Source organism: Hemibagrus wyckioides, linkage group LG04 (genome assembly GCF_019097595.1).
Source record: "Hemibagrus wyckioides isolate EC202008001 linkage group LG04, SWU_Hwy_1.0, whole genome shotgun sequence".
NCBI classification, from domain to species: domain Eukaryota; kingdom Metazoa; phylum Chordata; class Actinopteri; order Siluriformes; family Bagridae; genus Hemibagrus; species Hemibagrus wyckioides.
In genome coordinates this window covers 26,205,911-26,230,276 of record NC_080713.1, presented here as the reverse complement: position 1 = coordinate 26,230,276, position 24,366 = coordinate 26,205,911, and the positions used below count along the sequence as shown (strand labels likewise).

General features: G+C 43.4%; 1 protein-coding gene across 2 annotated transcripts in view; it reads left to right on the top strand.

Moving 5' to 3' along the window:
• The window catches only part of LOC131352154 (tyrosine-protein kinase CSK), a 34,086-nt gene extending 25,703 nt beyond the window's left edge, over positions 1 to 8,383 (top strand). For both annotated transcript variants that reach the window (XM_058388084.1, XM_058388085.1), the window contains exons 5-13: positions 1,577 to 1,796; positions 4,121 to 4,214; positions 5,372 to 5,437; positions 5,533 to 5,632; positions 5,948 to 6,038; positions 6,612 to 6,685; positions 6,806 to 7,001; positions 7,388 to 7,474; positions 7,946 to 8,383. In XM_058388084.1, the coding sequence (XP_058244067.1) occupies positions 1,577 to 1,796; positions 4,121 to 4,214; positions 5,372 to 5,437; positions 5,533 to 5,632; positions 5,948 to 6,038; positions 6,612 to 6,685; positions 6,806 to 7,001; positions 7,388 to 7,474; positions 7,946 to 8,128 (1,111 nt within the window). In that variant the 3' untranslated portion in view covers positions 8,129 to 8,383. The remainder of the gene's footprint in view (positions 1 to 1,576; positions 1,797 to 4,120; positions 4,215 to 5,371; positions 5,438 to 5,532; positions 5,633 to 5,947; positions 6,039 to 6,611; positions 6,686 to 6,805; positions 7,002 to 7,387; positions 7,475 to 7,945) is intronic.
• The last annotated feature ends 15,983 nt before the right edge of the window (positions 8,384 to 24,366 follow it).

Genomic DNA, 24,366 nt, shown 5'->3' with positions numbered 1-24,366 from the left:
GCTGCCTGTCTCTGAATTTCTGTCTGTTTCTATTCATCCTCTCTCTCTCTCTCTTTCATTCTTTCACATTGTTCTGTCATTCTCTCAGTCTTTCAACATGCATCTCTGTTTTTCTGTCTGTCCTTATTCATCTTCCTATTTTCCCTGTTCATCTTCTCTCTCTATTTATCTATCTATCTGTGTGTGTGTGTGTGTGTGTGTGTGTGTGTGTGTGTGTGTGTGTATATATATATATATATATATATATATATATATATATATATATATATATATATATATATAATATTTTGCTAGATACTACCTGTCTCTTTTTCTCGGTCTGCTTTTTATATTATTTCCTCTTTTCTTGTCTTCTTTCCATCTCTCTCTCTCTCTCTCTCTCTCTCTCATTAGAATCAGAGCAGTATATAAATGGAGAACACAAATATGTCATGTAAGACTCCAGGGAATCAGGAACAGGAGCTCTAATCTAGGCTTCGCTGCAAACAATATTTTCACTGATGTTCCTGTTAGTGGGGGTGTGGGTGTGTGTGTGTGTGTGTGTTTGCATGTATTAGATTAAGGAATGATTACAGTACACAGTATTACAGTACCCGCTGTTGTTGTGTGGCATCAGCTTTCAGACAAACCTGAAACCCGACTGCTAAAGCTGACAGTCTGCTTCATCTCCACTGACTTTCACAATCAGGACTCTCATTCTTTCTCTTTCTTTATCCAAACTTTTCAACATTTCTATTTATTCTGGACACTTCTAAAACTTCAAGTAGTCTTTGGGCAGTTATGCTGTATTTTAGTTGTCACTTGGCTTTTTACCTGAAAATCGTCTGTCTGTCTGTGTGTCTCTCTCTCTCTCTCTCTCTCTTTTACTTCATTCTCTCATTATTTTCTCATTCTCTCAGTATTTCACCATGTTTCTCCATCTATTTTTTTGCCTGTCTTTATTCCTCTTCCTATTTTCTGTCTCTCTGTCTATTTCTGTTCATCTTCTCTCTCTCTCTCTCTCTCTCTCTCTCTCTCTCTCTCTTATATATATATATATATATATATATATATATATATATATATATAAATATATCACTACTTGTCTATCTTTTTCTCTGTCTACTTTTTATACTATTTCTCCTTTTCTTGTCTGCTTTCCATTTCTTTCTCTCTCTCTCTCTCTCTCTCTCTCTCTCTCTCTCTCTCTCTCTCTCTCTCCCAGTTTAAACACCAGCAGTTTGATCAGCTTGCTTGCAGTGGGGAACAGAGCTGTAGCTCCCCCTCATGATATTTTCACACAGCTCATTGCTTTTATTGTCATCATTAATCATGAACTAATCTCGTTTCACGTCAGCTGAACATTTAGCATGGCAACATGAACGCGTCATTACGTCTCACAGTATCACAACCTGTCAAATATCGGAAGTTAGAATATTCAAATTGATGAAATTACAAGCAGAGGATCCTTCTATTAAACTTCTAGCAGTGTCTTCATTCTGTGATGACTGTATTCACATGTAAAAGGAAGAGGGATTCGGCTGAATCCGTGCTCTGATCAATTCTCTCTCACTCCGTCTCCTCCTTCGCCCCACAGGTGGTTCCACGGGAAGATTACGAGAGACCAGGCCGAGCGGTTGCTCTACCCCCCAGAGACGGGGTTGTTTCTTGTGCGTGAAAGCACCAACTACCCCGGCGATTACACGCTGTGTGTGAGCTGCGAGGGGAAGGTGGAGCACTACCGCATCATCTACCACAATGGCAAGCTCTCCATCGACGAGGAGGAGTACTTCGACAACCTCATGCAGCTGGTGGAGGTGAGGAACCTGCAAACACACATTTCAGTGCTAGCAACGTTTTGAGTAATGAGTGTGAACCCGGGTCGAGTTTGTGGATTTATCTAGATCAAGACTTTGAGATGCTATGTATGTGGAATGTCCGCTGAGATCTTCAAAATTTAGCGTAGTCTAGTGACCCGTGTAAACCGGTTTCTCTAAAATATGCTGTTGAGATAGCTTAGCCAGCTGACCTGCATTACCGGTACAGATTTTAAACAAATGTCTGGCTAACTCTATCAGTGAGCATAAATTGATGTTAAAATCATCAGAAATCCAGGTCAGGTTAGCGCTATGCTAGCCGGCTTATGATGGCAGGGAACCCTTTTTAGCTAGCTGACTAAAATTTGCCATTAAATAACATGAAAATTCATAACATTCATGAATAGAACATAAAAATCCTTTCAGAAATCCTGTGTATGCCAGCTGGCTAACATTAGCAGTATTTAATGTAAATAAAGAGGGTAAGACTTTAGAAATCCTGTCAGAAAGTCTGTGTATGCTAACTGGCTAACGTTAGCGGTATATAATTTAAATAAAGAGGTTATGAATTAAAATGCTGTCAGAAAGTCTGTGTATGCTAGCTGGCTAACATTTAGCAGTATTTAATGTAAATAAAGAGGGTAAGACTTTAGAAATCCTGTCAGAAAAACTGTGTATGCTAACTGGCTAACATTAGCAGTATTTAACTTAAATAAATGAGAGTATGACTTAAAAGAAATCCCTTCAGAAATCCTGTGTATGCTAGGTGGCTAACATTAGCGGTATGTAATGTAAATAAAGAGAGTTTGAATTAAAAGTCCTCTCAGAAATCTTGTGTATGCTAACTGGCTAACATTAGCAGTATTTAACTTAAATGAATGAGAGTATGACTTAGAAATGCTCTCAGAAATCCTGTGTATGCTAGCCGGCTAACATTAGCAGTATTTATTGTAAATAAAGAGGTTATGACTTTATAATTCCTCACAGAAATGCTGTCAGTTTAGCTCATGTCTGCTAGCTGGATAGCATTAACAGTTCAGTCATGTTAGCGGTAGCGCAGTCCTCTCAAAAATCCTGGCAAGTTAGCATACCTCATATAGCTGGCTATCATTAGCAGGTTATTTAGACAGCTGACTAATGTTGTTAGGAAATATTATACACATTTTGTGAAATAAATATTTCGTGTCAGGTTAGCTGGCTGATCTTAACAGCTGTTATAAATGTTTATAAGTAGTGTTTGGATGAAAAATTCCTGTTAGTTAGCACGTGTTAGATAGCTTTTCAGTTTGGAGGACATTTTAACAAATCCTGTCAGGTTAGCATATCTTAGCTAGCTAGTGTACAGTATACTCTTTTGAATTAGTTATTCTTAAATAGCAATTAATGTATTATACAGATGGGGTGTGTGTGTGTGGGGGGGGGGGGGTAACAGGACAAACGGTTTACAAACGGTTTATTAAGCCGTATTTTGTACACTTAAGCCAGTTCCTTTATTAGTTACTCTTAGCTTTCTCAGAGAGTCACCCGGTCTAGTCATCTCCAGTGTGTGTGTGTGTGTGTGTGTGTGTGTGTGTGTGTGTTTTACTTGCCCTTTATGTATTTCAGCTTGCTCCAGGATTCCACACATTCCTCTTTTGTTTTTTTGTCGTTCCTCTCCCCCACCCTCTTCGATGCCTGTTGCATCAGGCTGCATATGACTCTCTCTCACGCTCTCTAATCACCATCATAGTCCAGCCTAAGCAGCTGTGTGTGTGTGTGTGTGTGTGTGTGTGTGTGGGTTCATTGACAGTTTTGTGTACTCTCACTGCACACAGTTCTTGTCCTGATTGCCTGAGGTAGTGTAGCTGGAATGTAGTTGGCATGTGGAAGCCTGCAGCTCTGTCCCACTGAGCGCTGTTCCTCTGCTGACATCTGCTGGAGGAGTCATGAATAAACATCTTCAACAGGAAATGTCCTGCACTTCTTCTTCCAGGAACCGTCTCAGGCTTCAAGTGGGATTAGGTGTAAAAGTGAAACCTGAAAACCCTGTCTGTGTCTCTCTCTCTTTCTCTCTCTCTCTCTCTCTCTCTCTCTCTCTCTCTCTCTCTCTCTCTCTATCTATCTATCTATCTCTTGCTCTCTCTCACAGTCTTGCTCTCTCTGTGCCCCCCCTTTCTTTCTCTCTCTCTCTCCCTGTCTCTTTCTCTCTCCCTCTCTCTCTCTGCAGCCTAGTTTGTTAGGGAAATAAGTCTGTTTATACAAAATAACCTTACTGTTCCTCTACTGTGTGTGTGTGTGTGTGTGTGTGTGTGTGTGTTCTTGCTTGTGTATGTTTGTATGTTCAGCATTACACCAAAGACCCGGATGGTTTGTGTACTCGGTTGATCAAGCCAAAGCTTATGGAGGGAACAGTAGCAGCACAGGATGAGTTCTCCAGGAGTGAGTGTACACACACACACACACACACACACACACACTCACTCACTCACTCTACAACAGCAGTCACTGTTGTGTTTTGTTGAGGTTTCTGAATCCAAAAACCTGTAGTGTCATGGGACGAAGGATGAGGTCACTGTGTCGCCATGACTACAGCTTGAGTTATTTGTATAGCCATTATTAAAATGAGACATTTTTTTAAAACATTATATTATCTATACAGTGGTACCTCAGTGTTCGACCTTAATGCGTTCCAAAAGTCTGGTCGAATACCGGTTTGGTCGAAAAGAGAATTATTTTTCCCCATAGGAAATCATGTAAAACGAATGAATCTGTTTCAGCTCGATAGTTTGATCTCATAATTTTCCTCTTGGCAACACTGATGCCTGATTTTCCCTTTTTCGGAAACATGGCTACTGAAATTATACCACAAAAGATAGCGTGGAGTTATAACACAAGCACTCACAGATGATGATTTCAGAACAGATGACCCACGTAAACTGCTTCATCTCTATTGTCTACGCATTTCTATTCTAAAAATTCTGCGATTCTCCATAAACTCTACACAAATTCGTGTTCGCCTCAGTCCCCTTTAAATTCCATGTGAAAATGGCGGCAGACTTCGGCTCCTCCCCGTCTTTCAGCGCATTCTTCAATCCGCAGACCGGATATGCAAGACAGTGGAAAGTTTACCATCCTACCCTGTTAGTCAAACGTTTATTTTATTTTATTTTATTTATCTTTTATTTTTTACTATTATACCCTTATTGGGGGCTGAGCCCCCCTTAATGAAAATTCGATATTGGTTGCAATCCTGTATGAAACAGGACCCGGCAATCCTGACGGTCGAGTCGTACACCGGAAATATTTTCGTACACTGAGGTCAAATTGACTCGAGAATTCGAATGGAATACCGAAGATTCGAACACGGGGGTGGTCGAGGACCGTGGTACCACTGTATTGTTATCTTTTGGTCGCTTTGGTGACATCCTGCCTCGTAACCTCACATCTCCAGTGTCCCCGGTTTGATCCCAAGCTCCATGACGGTTCGGTTTTTGTTGATCCAACACAACTTTTATTAGACTTTCCCCGAAGTCATTAGAGAGGTCAGAGGTCAGGTTTAGGGTCCGAGTTTCAATATGTCTCTGTGTTCTCGACAGGTGGCTGGGCTCTCAAAAGAAAGGACCTGATTCTCAAACAGACCATCGGCAAAGGAGAGTTTGGAGGTGTGTCTTCTCTTCTCTTCTCATCTTATCTCTTCAGTGTGTGTACAAACTGTGTGTTTACATCGTAGCTGTGTGTGTGTGTGTTTTCTCCTCAGACGTAATGGTGGGAGACTACAGAGGGACCAAGGTGGCAGTGAAGTGTATCAAACACGATGCCACAGCGCAGGCCTTCATCGCCGAGGCTTCGGTCATGACGTGAGTCTCGTCTTGTCCAGCTCATGATGATCTCTCTCCTCTCATAAAACTGATTCTCCACTGCATTTCTGTTACATGATACAAATCACAAGACCAGACATTTGTCTTCTAAGGAAACATAATACAGAAACAGAAAGAAAAATAAACTCAATGTTTAACATTTTACCATATTAAAGATTTTGTACACATTTTTCACATCAACTCAACATTATTTATTTATTTATTTATTTATTTATTTATTTATTTCTCCAAGAAATCATGCAGTGGTTTTGTTGCATCACTGTCTAAAATAAGTGTGTGTGTGTGTGTGTGTAGGCAGCTGAGGCATCCTAACCTAGTACAGTTGCTTGGAGTGATCGTGGAGGAGAGGGGCAGCCTCTTCATCGTCACCGAGTACATGGCCAAGGTGAGCACTGAACACCATCTGCGTCACACACATACACACACACACACAGTCTCTGAGCTGATTTTACCCGAGGATTAATGATCATCAGTGTTTGTGGTTTAACTGGACCTTTCAGACTTCAGGAGGAAGTAGGAGGTAGACGTGTCATGGCAGATGTGTTATAGTGGACACTGGACATTTTAGGTTCAGTTTTGAAAAACATATTGTGACTGTAATGACTGTGATGATGATGATGACTGAGATGTTAATAATCTCTCTCTCTCTCACTCTCTTTCCGCTTTCTCTCCGCTTACTCTCTCCTACTTCTCTTTTCCTCTTTCTGTCTATCCTTCTCTCTCTCTTTTGCTGTCATTCTGTTACTCTCCTACTTTCTCTTTTCCTCTTTCTATCCCTCTCTTTCGCTATCACTGTTACTCTCTCCTGCTTTCTCTTTTCCTCTTTCTATCCCTCTCTTTCACTATCACTGTTACTCTCTCCTGCTTTCTCTTTTCCTCTTTCTTTTTTATCCCTCTCTCTTTCGCTATCACTTTGTTACTCTCTCCTACTTTCTCTCTCTCTCTGTCTGTGTAACAGGGCAGTTTAGTGGACTACCTGCGCTCGCGAGGGCGCACTGTGCTGGGGGTTGAGTGCCTACTCAAATTCTCACTGTAAGTTTTGCTGCATGCATGACAGACTTTTGCAGTTATTAAAACTTCCAAAGCAACCATCTGTTCTCTCTCTCTCTCCCTCCCTCCCTCCCTCTCTCTCTCCCTCTCTCTTTCCCTCAGTGATGTGTGTGAGGCGATGGAGTACCTCGAGGCCAATAACTTTGTGCACAGGGACCTGGCGGCGCGGAACGTTCTAGTATCCGAAGACAACATTGCTAAAGTGAGCGACTTCGGTCTGACCAAGGAAGCATCGTCCACTCAGGACACGGCCAAGCTGCCTGTCAAATGGACGTCACCCGAGGCACTTCGAGAGAAGGTTATATCCAAAACACATCAACACAATAAAAAACAATAAATTAGAAAAGACCAGCGATACACTACAAATAAGTCAGAGACCATCAGCTACTGTAGACATCATTAATTCCAGTATTATAAAGTTTAATAAGATGCTCATGAATCTCTCCACATTTCTGCACTGAGATGGTTTGAGAGATTCAGTAAAAGAGGGAGCTGGTAATGGGAACTCATCAGAAGCACTCGTTCTAGTGATTAGATGTGTTATTTCCAGGAGATGTGATTGGCCTTCATTTTCTACAGATCAGAGAGGCTTTTAAAAAGAGCCCAGAGACTCAGACGTCAACAGAAACCTCTAATCAGTTCAGTCTGATCTTCATTACTGTTCTCTCTGCTTTCTTTTCACAGAGGTTTTCCACCAAGTCTGACGTGTGGAGTTACGGTGTCCTGCTCTGGGAGATTTACTCCTTCGGCCGTGTGCCTTACCCCAGAATTGTAAGAGACTTTATCGTGTTGTTTTTTTTTTTGCCTGACTGACACTGATTCAGTTTTGGAGACGATTTCTTCTGAAATGTGTTGCATTTAAATGGCCACTAGAGGGCAGTGAACACTTTATAAACACAGAGGTTCCTTGAACATGTCAGAGTACGGGACACGGTATACTGCCAAAAGTTTTGGAACACCCGTCAGGGGTTTAAGCATGAGACCTGACCTGTTTTAGCCCACGGTTCTGACATGATCATGAAGTAGAGATGTCACTGTAGAGATTTTAATGCATGAGCCAGAGTTATCAGTTTGAGAGTTACTGCTGAACCAGCAAACAAATGAGCATCTGTTCCTTCAACTGGACAGAATAGTCACAAAATGTGGTTGCTGATTGGTCAGAGAGAGAACATTAATGTTTAATGTAAGATAAAAGTCTTCTTGTGTAACTTGATGAACAGAGCATGGTGTGTGTGTGTTTAGCCTCTGAAGGAGGTGGTGCCGCGGGTGGAGAAGGGCTATAAGATGGACGCTCCGGACGGCTGCCCCGCTGTGGTGTACGACCTCATGAAGCAGTGCTGGACCCTGGACCCGGTGATGCGGCCTTCCTTCCGCATGCTGCGTGACAAGCTGCAGCACATCAGAGCCAAAGGACTCTACCTGTGAAGAGGAGGGGGGGCCACACCCACGCTTTTTTACCCAGGAGGAGGTGGGGAGGCGGGTAGAGACGCAGCGGGCGTCTGCCTCATCAAGCAGCGTCTCAGGCTCCGGCTTGTCCTTTCATTCGTCTTTGGGACTTTTATTATTTTTTTGGACTGTTAATCTGGACACACTCGTGCTGTGTTTCTGTGGGGAGTGGAAGCTTATTAGACACGTGTGTGTGTGTGTGTGTGTGTGTGTGTGTGTGTGTGTGTGCGTGTGTGAAAGCACCTAGTGTCCTAATGGTGCCCTGCCGTCTTTTTTTATTATTATTATTATACCATGTTGATATCCTTTTGCCTAAAAGTATTTGCCCCACTTCTGCCCTCTATATTTTTCTCTCTCTCTCTCTCTCGCTCTCTCTCTCTCTCTTTCTCTCTCCCTCTCTCTCTCTCTCTCTCTCTCTTTCTTTCTGTGACATTAACAGGTGGAAGGCTGGCCTTTTCTCCATTGTTTTGTCAGATGCATTTGTCGCTCTCTCTTTGTTTCTCTCTCTCTCTCTTGCTCTCTATCTCTCTCGCTCTCTATCTCTCTGTTTCTCTGTCTATTGGTCTCTCTTTTTCTTTCTCTTTCTCTCTCTCTCTCTAACGCACTCTGACTCTCATTCTCCAGATCTTCCATCTCTCTCTCTCTCTCCCCCTCCCTCCCTCCTGTGGCACGGGTTCTAGCTGCATGCGTCTCCTCCTTGGTGTATGTGTGTTCACATGTGAGTGTGTGAGGCGTTCGCTCTGTGCCTGAGTGCCTCCAGATGGCAGGACTGATGCCTCTCACGTCCCCCTCCTCTGCCACACGGACTTGTTTTTGTTTTTATTCCCCTTTTTTTTTTTTATCAGACTTTTTTTTTTTTAAGCGATCGTCTTTTTTTTGTTGATTTGTCTGTTGTGTTTATTTCCTGTCTCCCTACGTCAATCAACATCTGACCTGGGACAAGTGCAAAGAGCTGGAACGATGCACAAATTCACAAACGCATAATTATGTACACACACACACACACACACACACACACGCACATTTACACATGCATTTCCCAGTAGAGCTCAAACTGCGCCGGCCAAAACAGGACACACAAAACAGTTTACCCATAAACCCTCGGGACGCGGGGGTGGGTGGATCCGAAAATGGTAGAACTCTTCGTGCGTGAGCTTGTTTTATATTAAAATGTATTTAAAGGACTTTAAAGAAGAAAACCTGAAAAAAGGCAAAGACGACTCAACTGACGGAGAAGTGCGGAGGAGGGTGGGTGAGCAAGCGAGTGAGTGAAAGAGAGAGAGAGGCCTGGGGTTAATCTGTCAGTGCTTTCAATGTTCATTGTTTGATTATGCTGCCATGATTATGAATAAATCATTCCATCAGACCTGTGTGTGTGTGTGTGTGTGTGTGTGTGTGTGTGTGTGTTGTGGCCAAAGGGGAGGAGATAAACTCGGACCTTATGACACTCTAAGCCTTGGTTAATGACACTCTGGTGTGCGCTGCTATTTACGTGTGTTTTGCAAGTATTGATCAAAAATGATGTTTAGGCTATGGAGCGAAATGACCCTTCATTAAGCCCCGCCCCCTTCAGCGGGTTATTAATGTTGCAATACCAATGTATTCGGCAAACTGTCAAGCCCAGAACAACAAGACTTGATGTATTGCTATGTATGGAAGAATACCATCGAAGATTCTAGCACCAGACAAGCAATTACACACAGGCTACAATAACAGGATTTAAAAAAAAAAAAAATCAAACATTTCAGCTGAAATCTGTCAGAAAGTCTGGAGCTTCTTCTGTCAGCAAGCAGCAGTGTAGAGGAGAATGATTCTAGTGTTTTTAAAACAATCCATCTTCAACTGCTGTTGTCATACCAGTGTATGTTAAAGAGAAACACATGAAATTTTTAATCATTTCTGGATCTGGACATTGTTAGAGGTGACCTCACCACGGAGTGGGGCGTGGCTTATAAATAAATGAAGAGTGTGCGTGTGTGTGTGTGAGAGAGAGAGAGAGAGAGAGAGAGAGATAAAGAAGGAGGTAGGGGGAAACAGCAGGCCTTTGGCAAGCTGGTAAGTTTCCTGTCATCACAAAATAAAACATACATCAAATGGATATAAAAACACTAGTGGTGTGTGTGTGTGTGTGTGCACGCACTGAGATGGTTGCCATATGTGATGAATGATGTAGTGAATGAAAGATAAGTTTAAAGCAGCCCATCATTTCATCCAGTTTAGATCTTATATGATGTGACAGTATTTTGAAAAGAGTTTTTCTGTTATAAGGAGGTGGAGGACCCACCTCCTTCACAGTGATTGACCGGTATATAGGCCAGGCTGTGGAGTAGACTATCACAGAGGCCACGCCTCCTTCAGTAAGAATGTAACTGAGACAACGTCTCCTTCAGTGTGGTTGAAACAAAGAGGCCACGCCTCCTTCAGAGTGACTGTAAGACACAGAGCCCACGCCTTCTTCAGTGTGACTGTAACACAGAGGCCACGCCTCCTTCAGTGTGACTGTAACAAAGAGGCCACGCCTCCTTCAGAGTGACTGTAAGACACAGAGCCCACGCCTTCTTCAGTGTGACTGTAACACAGAGGCTACGCCTCCTTCAGTGTGACTGTAACAAAGAGGCCACGCCTCCTTCAGAGTGACTGTAAGACACAGAGACCACGCCTTCTTCAGTGTGACTGTAACACAGAGGCCACGCCTCCTTCAGTGTGACTGTAATACAGAGGCCAGGCCCCTTCAGTGTGATTGTAAGATACAGAGGCCACGCCTTCTTCAGTGTGACTGTAACACAGAGGCCACGCCTCCTTCAGTGTGACTGTAATACAGAGGCCACGCCTTCTTCAGTGTGACTGTAACACAGCATCCACACCTTCTTCAGTGTGATTGTAAGACACAGAGGCCACACCCTCTTCAGAGTGAATTTTAACGGCTTCTTCAGTGTGACTGTAACATCAAGCCCACACCTCCTTCAGTGTGACTGTAACACATAAGCCACGCCTTCTTCAGCAACATGCAGAAGCCACACCTTCTTCAGAGTGTCTAACGCAGAGGCCACACCTCGTTAAGTGTGACTGTAAGACACAGAAGCCACACCTCCTTCAGTTGACTGTAAGATACAGAGGCCACACCTCTTCCAGTTTGACTGTAAGACAAAGACCACCCCTTCTTCAGAGTAAATGTAAGATGCCACGAAGCCACGTCTCCGTAAGTGTGTCTGTAACACTGAGGCCACGCCTCCTTCAGTTTGACTGTAAGACACAGAGGCCACGCCTCCTTCAGTTTGTCTGTAAGACAGAGGTCACAGCTTCTTTAGTGTGACTGTAACACAGAGGCCACGCCTCCTTCAGTTTGTCTGTAAGACAGAGGTCACAACTTCTTCAGTGTGACTGTAAGATACAGAGGCCACATCTCCTTCAGTGTGACTGTAACACAGAGGCCACATCTCCTTCAGTGTGACTGTAAGATACAGAGGCCACATCTCCTTCAGTGTGACTGTAAGATACAGAGGCCACATCTCCTTCAGTGTGACTGTAAGATACAGAGGCCACATCTCCTTCAGTGTGACTGTAACACAGAGGCCACAACTTCTTCAGTGTGACTGTAAGATACAGAGGCCACATCTCCTTCAGTGTGACTGTAACACAGAGGCCACAACTTCTTCAGTGTGACTGTAAGATACAGAGGCCACATCTCCTTCAGTGTGACTGTAAGATACAGAGGCCACATCTCCTTCAGTGTGACTGTAAGATACAGAGGCCACATCTCCTTCAGTGTGACTGTAAGATACAGAGGCCACATCTCCTTCAGTGTGACTGTAACACAGAGGCCACAACTTCTTCAGTGTGACTGTAAGATACAGAGGCCACATCTCCTTCAGTGTGACTGTAAGATACAGAGGCCACAACTTCTTCAGTGTGACTGTAAGATACAGAGGCCACATCTCCTTCAGTGTGACTGTAAGATACAGAGGCCACATCTCCTTCAGTGTGACTGTAACACAGAGGCCACAACTTCTTCAGTGTGACTGTAAGATACAGAGGCCACATCTCCTTCAGTGTGACTGTAAGATACAGAGGCCACATCTCCTTCAGTGTGACTGTAAGATACAGAGGCCACATCTCCTTCAGTGTGACTGTAAGATACAGAGGCCACATCTCCTTCAGTGTGACTGTAAGATACAGAGGCCACAACTTCTTCAGTGTGACTGTAAGATACAGAGGCCACATCTCCTTCAGTGTGACTGTAAGATACAGAGGCCACATCTCCTTCAGTGTGACTGTAACACAGAGGCCACAACTTCTTCAGTGTGACTGTAAGATACAGAGGCCACATCTCCTTCAGTGTGACTGTAAGATACAGAGGCCACATCTCCTTCAGTGTGACTGTAAGATACAGAGGCCACATCTCCTTCAGTGTGACTGTAAGATACAGAGGCCACAACTTCTTCAGTGTGACTGTAAGATACAGAGGCCACATCTCCTTCAGTGTGACTGTAAGATACAGAGGCCACATCTCCTTCAGTGTGACTGTAACACAGAGGCCACAACTTCTTCAGTGTGACTGTAAGATACAGAGGCCACATCTCCTTCAGTGTGACTGTAAGATACAGAGGCCACAACTTCTTCAGTGTGACTGTAAGATACAGAGGCCACATCTCCTTCAGTGTGACTGTAACACAGAGGCCACATCTCCTTCAGTGTGACTGTAAGATACAGAGGCCACATCTCCTTCAGTGTGACTGTAAGATACAGAGGCCACATCTCCTTCAGTTTGACTGTAAGATACAGAGGCCACAACTTCTTCAGTGTGACTGTAAGATACAGAGGCCACAACTTCTTCAGTGTGACTGTAAGATACAGAGGCCACAACTTCTTCAGTGTGACTGTAAGATACAGAGGCCACATCTCCTTCAGTGTGACTGTAACACAGAGGCCACATCTCCTTCAGTGTGACTGTAAGATACAGAGGCCACATCTCCTTCAGTGTGACTGTAAGATACAGAGGCCACATCTCCTTCAGTGTGACTGTAACACAGAGGCCACATCTCCTTCAGTGTGACTGTAACACAGAGGCCACATCTCCTTCAGTGTGACTGTAACACAGAGGCCACATCTCCTTCAGTGTGACTGTAACACAGAGGCCACAACTTCTTCAGTGTGACTGTAAGATACAGAGGCCACATCTCCTTCAGTGTGACTGTAAGATACAGAGGCCACATCTCCTTCAGTGTGACTGTAAGATACAGAGGCCACATCTCCTTCAGTGTGACTGTAACACAGAGGCCACAACTTCTTCAGTGTGACTGTAAGATACAGAGGCCACATCTCCTTCAGTGTGACTATAATGCAGAGGCCACGCCTCCTTTAGTATGACTGTAATGCAGAGTCCACGCCTCCTTTAGTATGACTGCAAGACACAGTGGCCACGCCTCCTTCAGTGTGACTGTAAGATGCAGTGGCCACACCTCCACTCCTTCACTAAGAATGACGTTTTGTGAATATTGAGTGTCTGTGCCCTGATTTAGATTTTCCCCAGGAAAAATAAGTAATCCTACTAATTAAAAATTCTGACACTGATTAATAATAAAGGTTAATTATTATCTTGTCATTGTTGTATGAATTTAATATATGATAGCCAAATTCTTTAAGACTTCCAGCTTGTTATTATCTGTGACCCAAATTCAGGGCGACCCAAACTGGGCCAGTGCGCTGTCTATCAAAAGATCTTTCACAATATTGATGTATACTCTAGTTCTGCAGGATCCATGCCTCTCTGTTCTGACGTGAAGTACTTTCATGGGAATAAGTTTATTGGGGATTCGGTTTCCTCGCTACACCCACACAGCGCTTTAACGCAGACGCACTCTCGCGCCGGGACGCTTTGCGGCTGACAGGTGCAGAAACGTCGTGTTTTGTCTGGCGAGGAGTTATTTCTGGGAGTTCACTCCGAACAAGTGCTCACACTTGATTTTCTCGTGTGAGGTGTGATGAAAGTGTGATACGGTGACAAACAGCCGCTGGGACTCCGGATCAGCTGAGCCGGGATTCTCAGAAACGACCTGCAAAAGTGTCAGGAATAGAAATGGACTGAATTTACTCCGCGGTTTACTAACGTCTAGGAAGTTGTTGTTTATGTGTCGGTCCACTACATCATGTCCGACGTGACAGAACTGGAGCGGTTTTGATCCAACTGCCTTTCGGATGAACCCCTAGATATTTCCAGCCTCGTTTTAAATAAAGTTTCCCCTCATCCCCAGTGTAGTACATCAACCGTGACATGTGAGTGACTTGATGTCTGAAGTTTGCTTCTTTGGAAAATTTGAAGCTTGTAGATTCATCTCTCAGACACTGTGTGTAACTTCTATTTATAAAACAAATAACTGAATAACGTTTTCTCAATTATGTAAACAAATATACATAATTAAATTCAGCTGAACGCGCCGGTCTGTTTGGTGTTGATAAGTTTCCTAAAACATCATCTCTGAAAGTAGTATCCACTATACTGTATATGGTGTTTAGATTCATGACTATCTATGAGCTCCACATAAACAGATGTTAAACCTACATAGCAGACGGGTTTGGGCCAGAACTGGCATTAAGCCGGCACTGCTGGCATGGCAAGTGGTATGTCAACCAGATGCAGACCAGGTCTGGCAGTGATGGCACTGTTTATATGATGGCATGCCAGATGTGGCCCGGGTATGGTTTGGTTTATGTGGCCCAGGTCTGTCCATGCCAAATGTGGCCCGGTTATGGTTTGGTTCGGTATGCGGGCAGAGTGTAAGTGCGTTGTGTGGGCCAGATCTGGGCCAGCAGTATGGCCCAGTGCTGTCCCTGTTCTGGGCCAACAGTGTGGCCCAGTGCTGGCCTTGTGCTGGCCCGTGTGGCCCACGCATTCAGCCGAAACCCTTGTCGATTCATGTTCTTCAAACATGAGTACAGCTCTCATAGAAAGTCATTACATACAGTATGTGTCTTCACTGGTATGAGTTTAAAAGAATCCTGTGCTTGCATTTTCACCCATTTGAGTAGTTTTCAGCAAAAAAAAAGCCACTTTTCGGCCACAACAATCACCTCAAGAGAGAGAAAAATAAAAAATCTTTTGAGGGAAGGATGTTTAGAGCTGCTATAATGTAATTAATAAAACAGAATGTTCCACACCATTAAATGTAACTTTAACAGCTAAATTCTGAGGATCAGGGTTGATCAGAGGATTGAGCTTTAAGCCCCAGCACCGTCAAGTTCCACTGTTGGGCAATTGAGCAAGACCCTTAACCCTCTCTGCTCCAGGGGTGCTGTATCATATCTGCCCCTGCGCTCTGACCCCAACTTACTCAGCTGGATACATGAAGAAAAGAATTCCACTGCGCAATAATAAAGGCGTCTTGCCCTCAGTTCTTCTTCTTCTTCTTCTGTAGTATAAAGAAGAATAAAACACTTCAGGAAGCACTGCTGTGGGAAAATAATCAACTACATGGTGGTTTTTGCAGCTCGGCTCCATGTTGCGCTTCATCACATCACCCAGTCGTGTTTTATTCCTTCCGTATTATCATCCAAATGAATTCTAACACAACGTCTTGCCTCAGAACTGGCAGTCACACCTCCTACCCGAGTCTGACGCTGGTCCACTGACACCACACTGCGTGCTGAAGAAGGACGCGATGGAGCGGCGACTGTTTTTAGCTCTGCGCCGTTCTTTTGTCTAAAGCTTTAGATAGCGTTGTGTGATCTTCAGCTTTATCTGGTGTCAGATTATTCGAGACACTGGACAAGTTGACGAAGGATGCTGTTAGCATGACGGCTTTAGTGCAGAGCTAAAGAAGCAGAATTTGGATAATGGACCATGTGAGTGCATTAACACTAAGGGGAGGAGTGTGTAAATGAATCAACGTGTAGTGTTTTCTCCCCCGTGACTCGGAGCTGATGATTGAATCAGACATGTTAGATCAGCGCGTGACACGTCTAACCTCTGATTTGGCGTGACCCAAGAGTCGTGTGAATATTTAGACCAGAATAAGGTTTAAGCGTTGTGTATGTTTGTTATACAAATCACCGTGTCTGCTTTTTTTCCTCCCACATGTTGTGTGATCTTTTAGCTGCCCGGGCTTTGCAGAGGATTGACACTAAACGCGTGACTCATGGTTCATAAGATGAGCTCCACTCGGCACAACAGGAGAGTATTTGACTCAAAGGATCCGCCCCCTTGATCCTTTAAGCTTATTTGTCGTAATTAGTGCTTTTCTTTTAAACTTTTTTTTCCTCCCCCTCTCTGGAATTTGGCTTTCAGCAGTCTGTCCTCGGTTGTGTTTGGCTCGTGCTCACGAGGACGAGGACGGTGATGAATGTGGAGCGCCACTAACAAAGACACGATTACGTAAGAGAGGCGGCTCAGCCGAGAGGCTTGTACCCTGGTCGGAGTTAGTCATCGAGGCATGGCGAGACATCGGCTTGAGGCTGAAAAAACCCTCCTCACGTCCTCACGAAGGTGACCATCGGATCAGTCCACATATCCTTGTGTCCACACTTGGGTTCTTTGACCTAGATGAGTTGCTTGGCTTTTTTTTTCTGCCTCGGTCTCGCTGTCTGGTTCATGCGCTCAGATCCAGACTGCAATGTCTTGTGGCAACCCTGATGTCCATTCCGATGTTCCTGAGCTGTGTCCTCTGCTGCCCTGCTTAGCATGGACTCACGCTTCACTGGACAAAACATGAGACGTCCTTCCAAATGACACACTGCGCATACTGCTCATGTCGAAACCTCATGTCCTGTTTGAAGGTCCAGTCCTGTCCATTCCGGTGCCAGGGCCTGGTTCGAGAAATCAATTCTGATTGAGTTTAAACATCCTTGTTAGTGGAACAACAACTAATCACCAAACACCATGAGAGATATTACTCCATGATCTCAGTGATAATGAGACAGAAGGTACGAGAGAAGCCAGAAGTCTTTAGATATTTTAGGAGTTGCATTAGAGTTGCTGGACGACCTGAAAAACAGCAATTACCCAGCACCACAATCATCGCTGATCCTCCTTCAAAGCTCCATTCAAAACATTTAGAAATATCAGAAGACAAAAACAAAAATAAAATCCTCTGGCAGAGTATCAAACATTTTTGGAGAGAGATGTTTTGTATCTACTGTGTGAGCTGTATGATGGCACATAACAAGGTTGATGCTTATGACTGCATATTGTTTTTTCTTTCTCTCTCTGTCTTTCTCTACACTTGTTACTCCTGAGATACCAGTCTTCCTGACCCCTTCTCCAGTCTTCCTGACCCCTTCTCCAGTCTTCCTGACCCCTTCTCATCACTTGGAGGTGCTCATTGATGCTCAGGATGATCTCACATGGACAGCCTGGAGGTGCATGGGATAGATAGATAGATAGATAGATAGATAGATAGATAGATAGATAGATAGATAGATAGATAGATAGATAGATAGATAGATAGATAGATAGATAGGGAAATTTACACTTGGAGACCACAGAGATGGATTTGGACTGCAGTGGCCTTGGTCAGTTTTGTTCTCAGGTCTCCATCATTGAATATTTAATGGCTTTGGCAGGGAAGGAAATAAAACTATGATAAATTAGGCTGATGCTCATACTTATAAGATGCTGAAAACCTCCTGGTTACACAGTTCTTTGCACACTGAAGTAAATGCTTTTCATCCCTTCAGTTGATGGACCTGTAAGTCTTCCCGACTTCACTTTGACCCCCAAATAGATAACTTGTGACCCAGATCGTTTAAAAAACTTCCAGATATCAGCAAGTGCAGCTGAGCCCAAGCTGGTCAGCAACTTTCTTCCACTTCTTCACCGAACCCGCAGGATTTCTTCCAGACGTCATAGTTATTTTAGTGACTCAGCTATCACAGGAGACCGGCTGAAGGATTGAGTCCGAGCCAGACCCACTCTCTCAAGGCGTAATCTTCCACAGCTGTGAAGATTAAAGCAACAGCTGCTCGTCTCCGGGAAGCCGAGGCAGTGGAGTAAAGCAGACCTAACACTTTGATTGGCTGGACGTCGAGATGGAAGCGCCCTGTCGCTTAATCCCGGCTTCTGAAAGCTGCCGTGAAGGTTTTAAGAGGAATGAACAGCTTGGAAGCAGACAGCAGTTCTTCTGCCTGATGGGGTTTTATTTTTAGCACCGTCTCATTATGAGCGTCAAAAGAGCTGGTATCGATTTTAACACCATGTGTGGGGCTAAAAAAAAACCCCTTCAGGTTTCTCTTCATAAGTGGGTTTACATTAATCTGTCTTATGAAACTGTCTAATCCTGACAGCCACCTAAATCTTCATTAACTTGAGCAGAAGCTTCTAATCAGCTTTGAGCTGCTTAAACATCTAGCGCATGTGCGTGTGTGTGTGTGTGTGTGTGTCAGACATGAGTCAAGACACTCATTTCACTACACACTGGTATGTTTGTGTTTATCAGGATGCCAAAAAAGAAACTGCTCTCAAACGATCACACGCAGGGTTCGAACGCTTCGGAGGAATTCCTCCTGTGTCGCAGGAGGAGCTGAAATCATACCGCAGTGCTGCTGAGTTCTTCATCCTGATTGGTCAGAAGCTTTTCTATAACGTCAGCTCTGACAGTAGTTCCAGCTACAAAAACAGGGCAATTTTAAGGTGCTCATTCTAAACAAGATTAAAGTCGGAGTCTCCTGACAAGCTAACTTACTTCTTCTTCTATAAGGAAAAAGAGAGCTTGGTCTGGTTTCCAGCTGCTATAATGTAAGAGGTAACATGAACTTGTTTGTATTGCAGATGTTCCACACCACTATGGAAGGATAGAAATCATGTCTTAAATAATAAATGGTCATTTTCTGTCATATAAAAGCAATAAACCAGATAAGAATCTTTTCATATATACGGTTAACATACAGTATGCAGACTTTATGAACAAAACCTGCACTTGAACATGCACTAAATATCAGCATTGTATCTTATTACCTAATAAGAATAAGAAATCCTTAGACTTGTATTATTTTAGACCCTAACAGCTACCTTTCTGGCTGCTTAAAGAAAGCGACGAGTCCCAAAGAACCCTTAAGTGACCCTTTTCTGAGGCGTGTAAGCTAAAATGGAACACTGCAAAGCGAAATCTTTGTCATTCAATCCATAAAATCCAGGAAGTGCTGAGGAACTGACAGCGTCATTGTGAAGTGTTGCTGCCTCAGGTGGACTCGGCATGTTGCTCACATACACACACACACACACACACATCCCACCCTTCTCATCTCCTCAGCAGACAGACGTGCCTCTTCCCTCCCACTCCACACACACACACACACACACACAGAGCTCACACTTCAATAAGAGGCCCTAAAAATAAGCCAGCGTTTCAGCTGATGCCTTCACAATTACCACGTGCGCTCGCAGGCGGCTGAATTTGCATTTCCGACATGGGCGTCAGCCCTGAGCGTCACCGCATAGGAGAACAGGAAACAGTCACGTAATCAGAGTCCTTATTGTTTTATTATATGTTAACGGTTTCCTGATGCAATATAACAGAGTGTGAGAGTGGGGAAGAAAATAAGGAGTGCAGCTGAGAATTCCACTCAGCGGGTGTGTGTATGTGTGTGTGTGTGTGTGTGAGAGAGAGAGAGAGAGAGATAGAGAAGAGATTCGGGTGTGATTATTTTAACTCTCTTTTTGGCTGTGTTTGTGTGTTTAACCACCCAGTGATTTTGGCCAGGATGAGGCCAGTTATTTGGTCTAATCGTGTAGTTTTGTGTCTATTTTCTGCTTGAGTGCTGGGCCAGTTTTCCCCGCTGGCCTCGAGTCTCATTACGGGTTGAGTGGGTGATGTGGCAGTAATTACGCCTGGGGTTGTATTTTCTCTCTTCACTATGCCCTTGAGCTCTCTCTCTCTCTCTCTCTCTCTTTCATCTTCCTCCATGTCCTTCCATCTCTCTTGCACACCCTCTTCCTCTGAATAGCAATCGTGTTAGATCCACTCTGCATTAAGCTAGACATTAGCAGACGCCCCTCATGTTTTCTTCACTCGAGTGTTATTGTTTTACGTAACGCTGTTACGGACTGTCCTTGCTCGTGTGAAGTGCTTCGCTAATTTCCCTCTTATCTTCACATAAAGGGGCTCTCCAAAGCTTAATTCAAAAACCTTTCTACTGTGTTGTGTGCTTGCGTAATGTACTGAGTGCTACCCTGCCCCCCTGCCCCCCCTGCCCCCTGCCCGGTGTGATGGGTAGAGGAACTCTCTCCATGCCTGCTCTGATTTCACATCCATATGTGTTTACGGAGCACTTGACCTTGCAGACAACAGCTCGTCATCCGTCTAGGCGATATATATATATATATATATATATATACACATGTACCACCTCCGAGTCCTTCAGCTGACAGGCTATTCCTCCGTATTGACGTCACTGATAGTCATATATGTCACACGCAGGCCTTATAGATACGCTGATGTCAAGTAAAAAAACATCTTTCATCCTACGTCCTTCATGCACACAGGAGATCTAGATGTACCTGGATGGAGGATTTAAACTGATTTTCCTTACCTAGAGCAATCGTTTGGAAAGGATGAAGCGTGATACACATCTGAGGTCATTAGATGTTTCTTCACAAACTGCTTCTCCAGGCTAAAGATATTCAGAGGAGATGTTTACTAACCTCTTTTCTATATATCAGCTCACAGACTCTGATTTAAAGATGTTATGCACTGGTTCCATCACAATTTCTTTTCATTTATTATTTCATCCATCCATCCATCCATCCATCCATCCATCCATCCACCTATCCAATCATCCATCCATCTATCCAACCATCCACCCATCCATCTATCCAAACTATCCACCCATCAATCTATCCATTCATCCATCCATCTATCCAACCATCCACCCATCCATTTATCCATCTATCCATCCAACCATCCACCCATCCATCCATCTCACCAACCATCCATCCATCCATCCAACCATCCCCCCATCCTTCCATCCATCCATCTATCCAAACTATCCACCCATCCATCTATCCATCTATCCATCTATCTATCCATCCATCCATCCATCCATCCATCCAAAAGAACCGCTTTATAATCCCAGCAATCATCTCAGACCTACCTCTCCCCCTGAACAGAATTTCTTATTATTTCTAGATGACGGTGTAAAAGAAAGATTTTAAAGCACTACATTTCATACACACATAACTTTAGAAGAGGGAAAAAAAAAATCCTCAAAATCCCAAATCTCGAGGGAGTCAGAATAATCCTGTTATGTAACATAAGCAAAGGTTAAAAGTGAACATGCTGCTTCTTAGCAGAGTTTTTGTGCTATATATGTTCAGGAAAGAAGCGCTAGGAGAAGAATCACTGGCTGTGAATTTGTTCATTTGTTTTAAGTAATTAAGTAAAAAATATCAAAATAAATAGCAAGGGTATTGGACATGTACATTATTATGAATAGAAATAGAACTCTAGCATATATCCATACAAACTGGTTTATTTTATTGTTTCTATTATGTTATTATTTCTATTTATTGTTTATCTTTTACACTAATTTCTTGGTTTTCCTGGATGTCACTCTTATTACTTGCATTGCTACAGGGCTATATATAATGATACATATCATCTCTCACCTTATCTCATATCATATCATATCATATCATATCATATCATATCATATCATCTCGTCTCTCATCTCATCTATCATTTCATAACATCTCATCTTTCATCTCATCTATCATTTCATAACATCTCATCTTTCATCTTATATTATCTCATCTCATAACATCTCATCTCTCATATGATCTTATATAATTTCATCTCTTATCTCCTCTCATCTTATATCTTCTCATCTCTCATCTTATCTCATCTCTCCTCTCATTTTGTATCATCTCATTTCTCCTCTCATCTTATATCATCTCATCTTTCCTCTCATCTTATATCATCTCTCCTCTCATCTTATATCATCTCATCTTATATCATCTCTCCTCTCCTCTCATCTTATATCATCTCATCTTATATCATCTCATCTCTCATCTCATCTCTCATATCATCTGTCATCTTATATCTCATCTCATAACATCTCATCTCTCATCTTATATCATCTGTCATCTTATATCTAATCTCATCTCATCTGTCATCTCATCTCTCATCTCATCTTATATCATCACATTTCTCAGTGTGACGGTGGGTCTGGATTTTATCACGCACTGGGAGAACACTGGTTTCGAGACGGAAACACACTCCAGTCCACTCCATGGCACATTCACCCTCACGGGGTCATTTAGCATGGCCAACTGCTATGTTTTTGAAAGGCAGAAGGATACCAAAGAACCTTGAGGAAGCTTCATACAGAGAGATATCCAAGTTCACCAAATTCAGGATCCAACTACAGTCACATTCATTAGAGATTCTTGCACTAACCTTGGACAAATAGTTTCCTTTATCCTGTCTTTCTTAATTCATGAGCAGCTTCAGGTTATTTAATTCAGTGGCTAGACCTTGAACTGACTGAATAGTAATAGTGTCTTCCTCTTCCTGTGCACAAAAGCCAATCAGATTGCAGCTTTCAAGATCCTGAAGCTTGTGGCCAGAAAAGTTTACAAAAGATATCAGACACTCTGAGGCTAAGACAAGTTCACCAAGAACTTCTTCTGCATCTTGGATCTTCTCAGAATCTCAGAGTTAACATATCTCTCTTGGCACAGTGATGGTGTTACTGACTGTCCAGTCTGAAGACATCCAGTTTCATTGCTGACCATCTGATACTACAAAGACTTTTCAATGTATTGCAGAAAAGCACACACTAGAAGATATCTGGAGGATCAGAAAGACAGGTTTGCTGTCTCTCATCACACATGTTATGGAAATTCACATTTGATTTTGAAAATCCGTTGGAATAAATATGCCCTTGTACACGCCTACATTCTGAAGAAGTCCTCCTTCCCCTGTCCAGGATTTTCTGTGACATTGCCCGGACGTGTGTTGCTCAGCCTGTGGTGCCATCGTTCCATCAGATGGCCAATTCTCTGTCCACAGATGGAGGCGGTCAGAGGTGTGTGAACCAGAGGAAGGAGGGAGGCAAGTCGTGTCCATGTCACGAGTCCGTCCATTAACAGCAAGTCGCTGTGTGTTTGTGTGTGTGTTTATTCCATACCTCTTTAAATAACCTAATCAAAACTCACCCTGGGGTGGCGGCTGCCATGTTCTGTTTGACTTTGTGAAATATCAGAGGTCCTGCAGTCAGGGAGAACATGCTTTCTGCACCAGTTGTCAGGGACAATTTGCATTTCCCCTGGAAACATTTCGCTCCTCTGACCCCACTTTTCCCTCCTGCTCAGTGCCAGCCTTGGGGGTCACACTATATGCCAACAGAGATCTCTCTCTGAGCCAACTGAGGGGTCCTGGGGGCTTCTGCAGCAACGTGAGACCTAGCCTTACACACACACACACACACACTTCCGTCAAGGCCCACATTTTTCTGTGTATGAGAGGAAACCCAGGCGTAGAGCCATAATGGTGTCCTGCTGTGTCCAGTTTCTCATCTGAGCTCGGATTCAGTACTGCCATGCTCAAACTCTTGGGTTAATTTGCTTATTTTCAGCCTGGCATTTTGTTATTGCCAGTCATTTAGGCATGCTAATAAACCGCAAGCAACATCCAGTCAGATCTGCCATCATCATTCTGGCACTGGTCTTTTTTTACTGGAGCTAATTAGTCAAAAACTGGAGCTGAAAAATGTTTAAAAGGGGCTTTATAGGAGTAATAGCAGAATGAACTGACAAAATTATCCAGCAGCAGCTCATATTATCTATCTCTATCTCTCTCTCTCTCACACACACACACACACACACACACACAGCCTCCACCCACACACCTAAACTGTGATTTCCTGGACTAGATCTACAGTGAAGTTCTGCTTTCTCCTCATTCTCCCTGGCTGCATTTCCTTGCTTATTTACTCATAATTGGATTATTCAAGTGCTCATATAACAACACGCTACAATATCTTACATCTCAGATTAAAGCCAAGATATCTGGGTTTCAAGATATCTGATAGAGACCTAAATTTAAGCTCAGTAATCAGGTTATATTACACACTGTATTACTTTGATGCTTTGTACATTTTTCTACTTCTTACTTATGCAACACTATCCAGGTAAATAAGAACAAATCAAAAAAATTAGCATTGCTGCCTCACAGCTCCAGAGTCCCGGGTTCGATCCTGAGCTCAGGTTGCTGTCTGTGTGGCTTTTC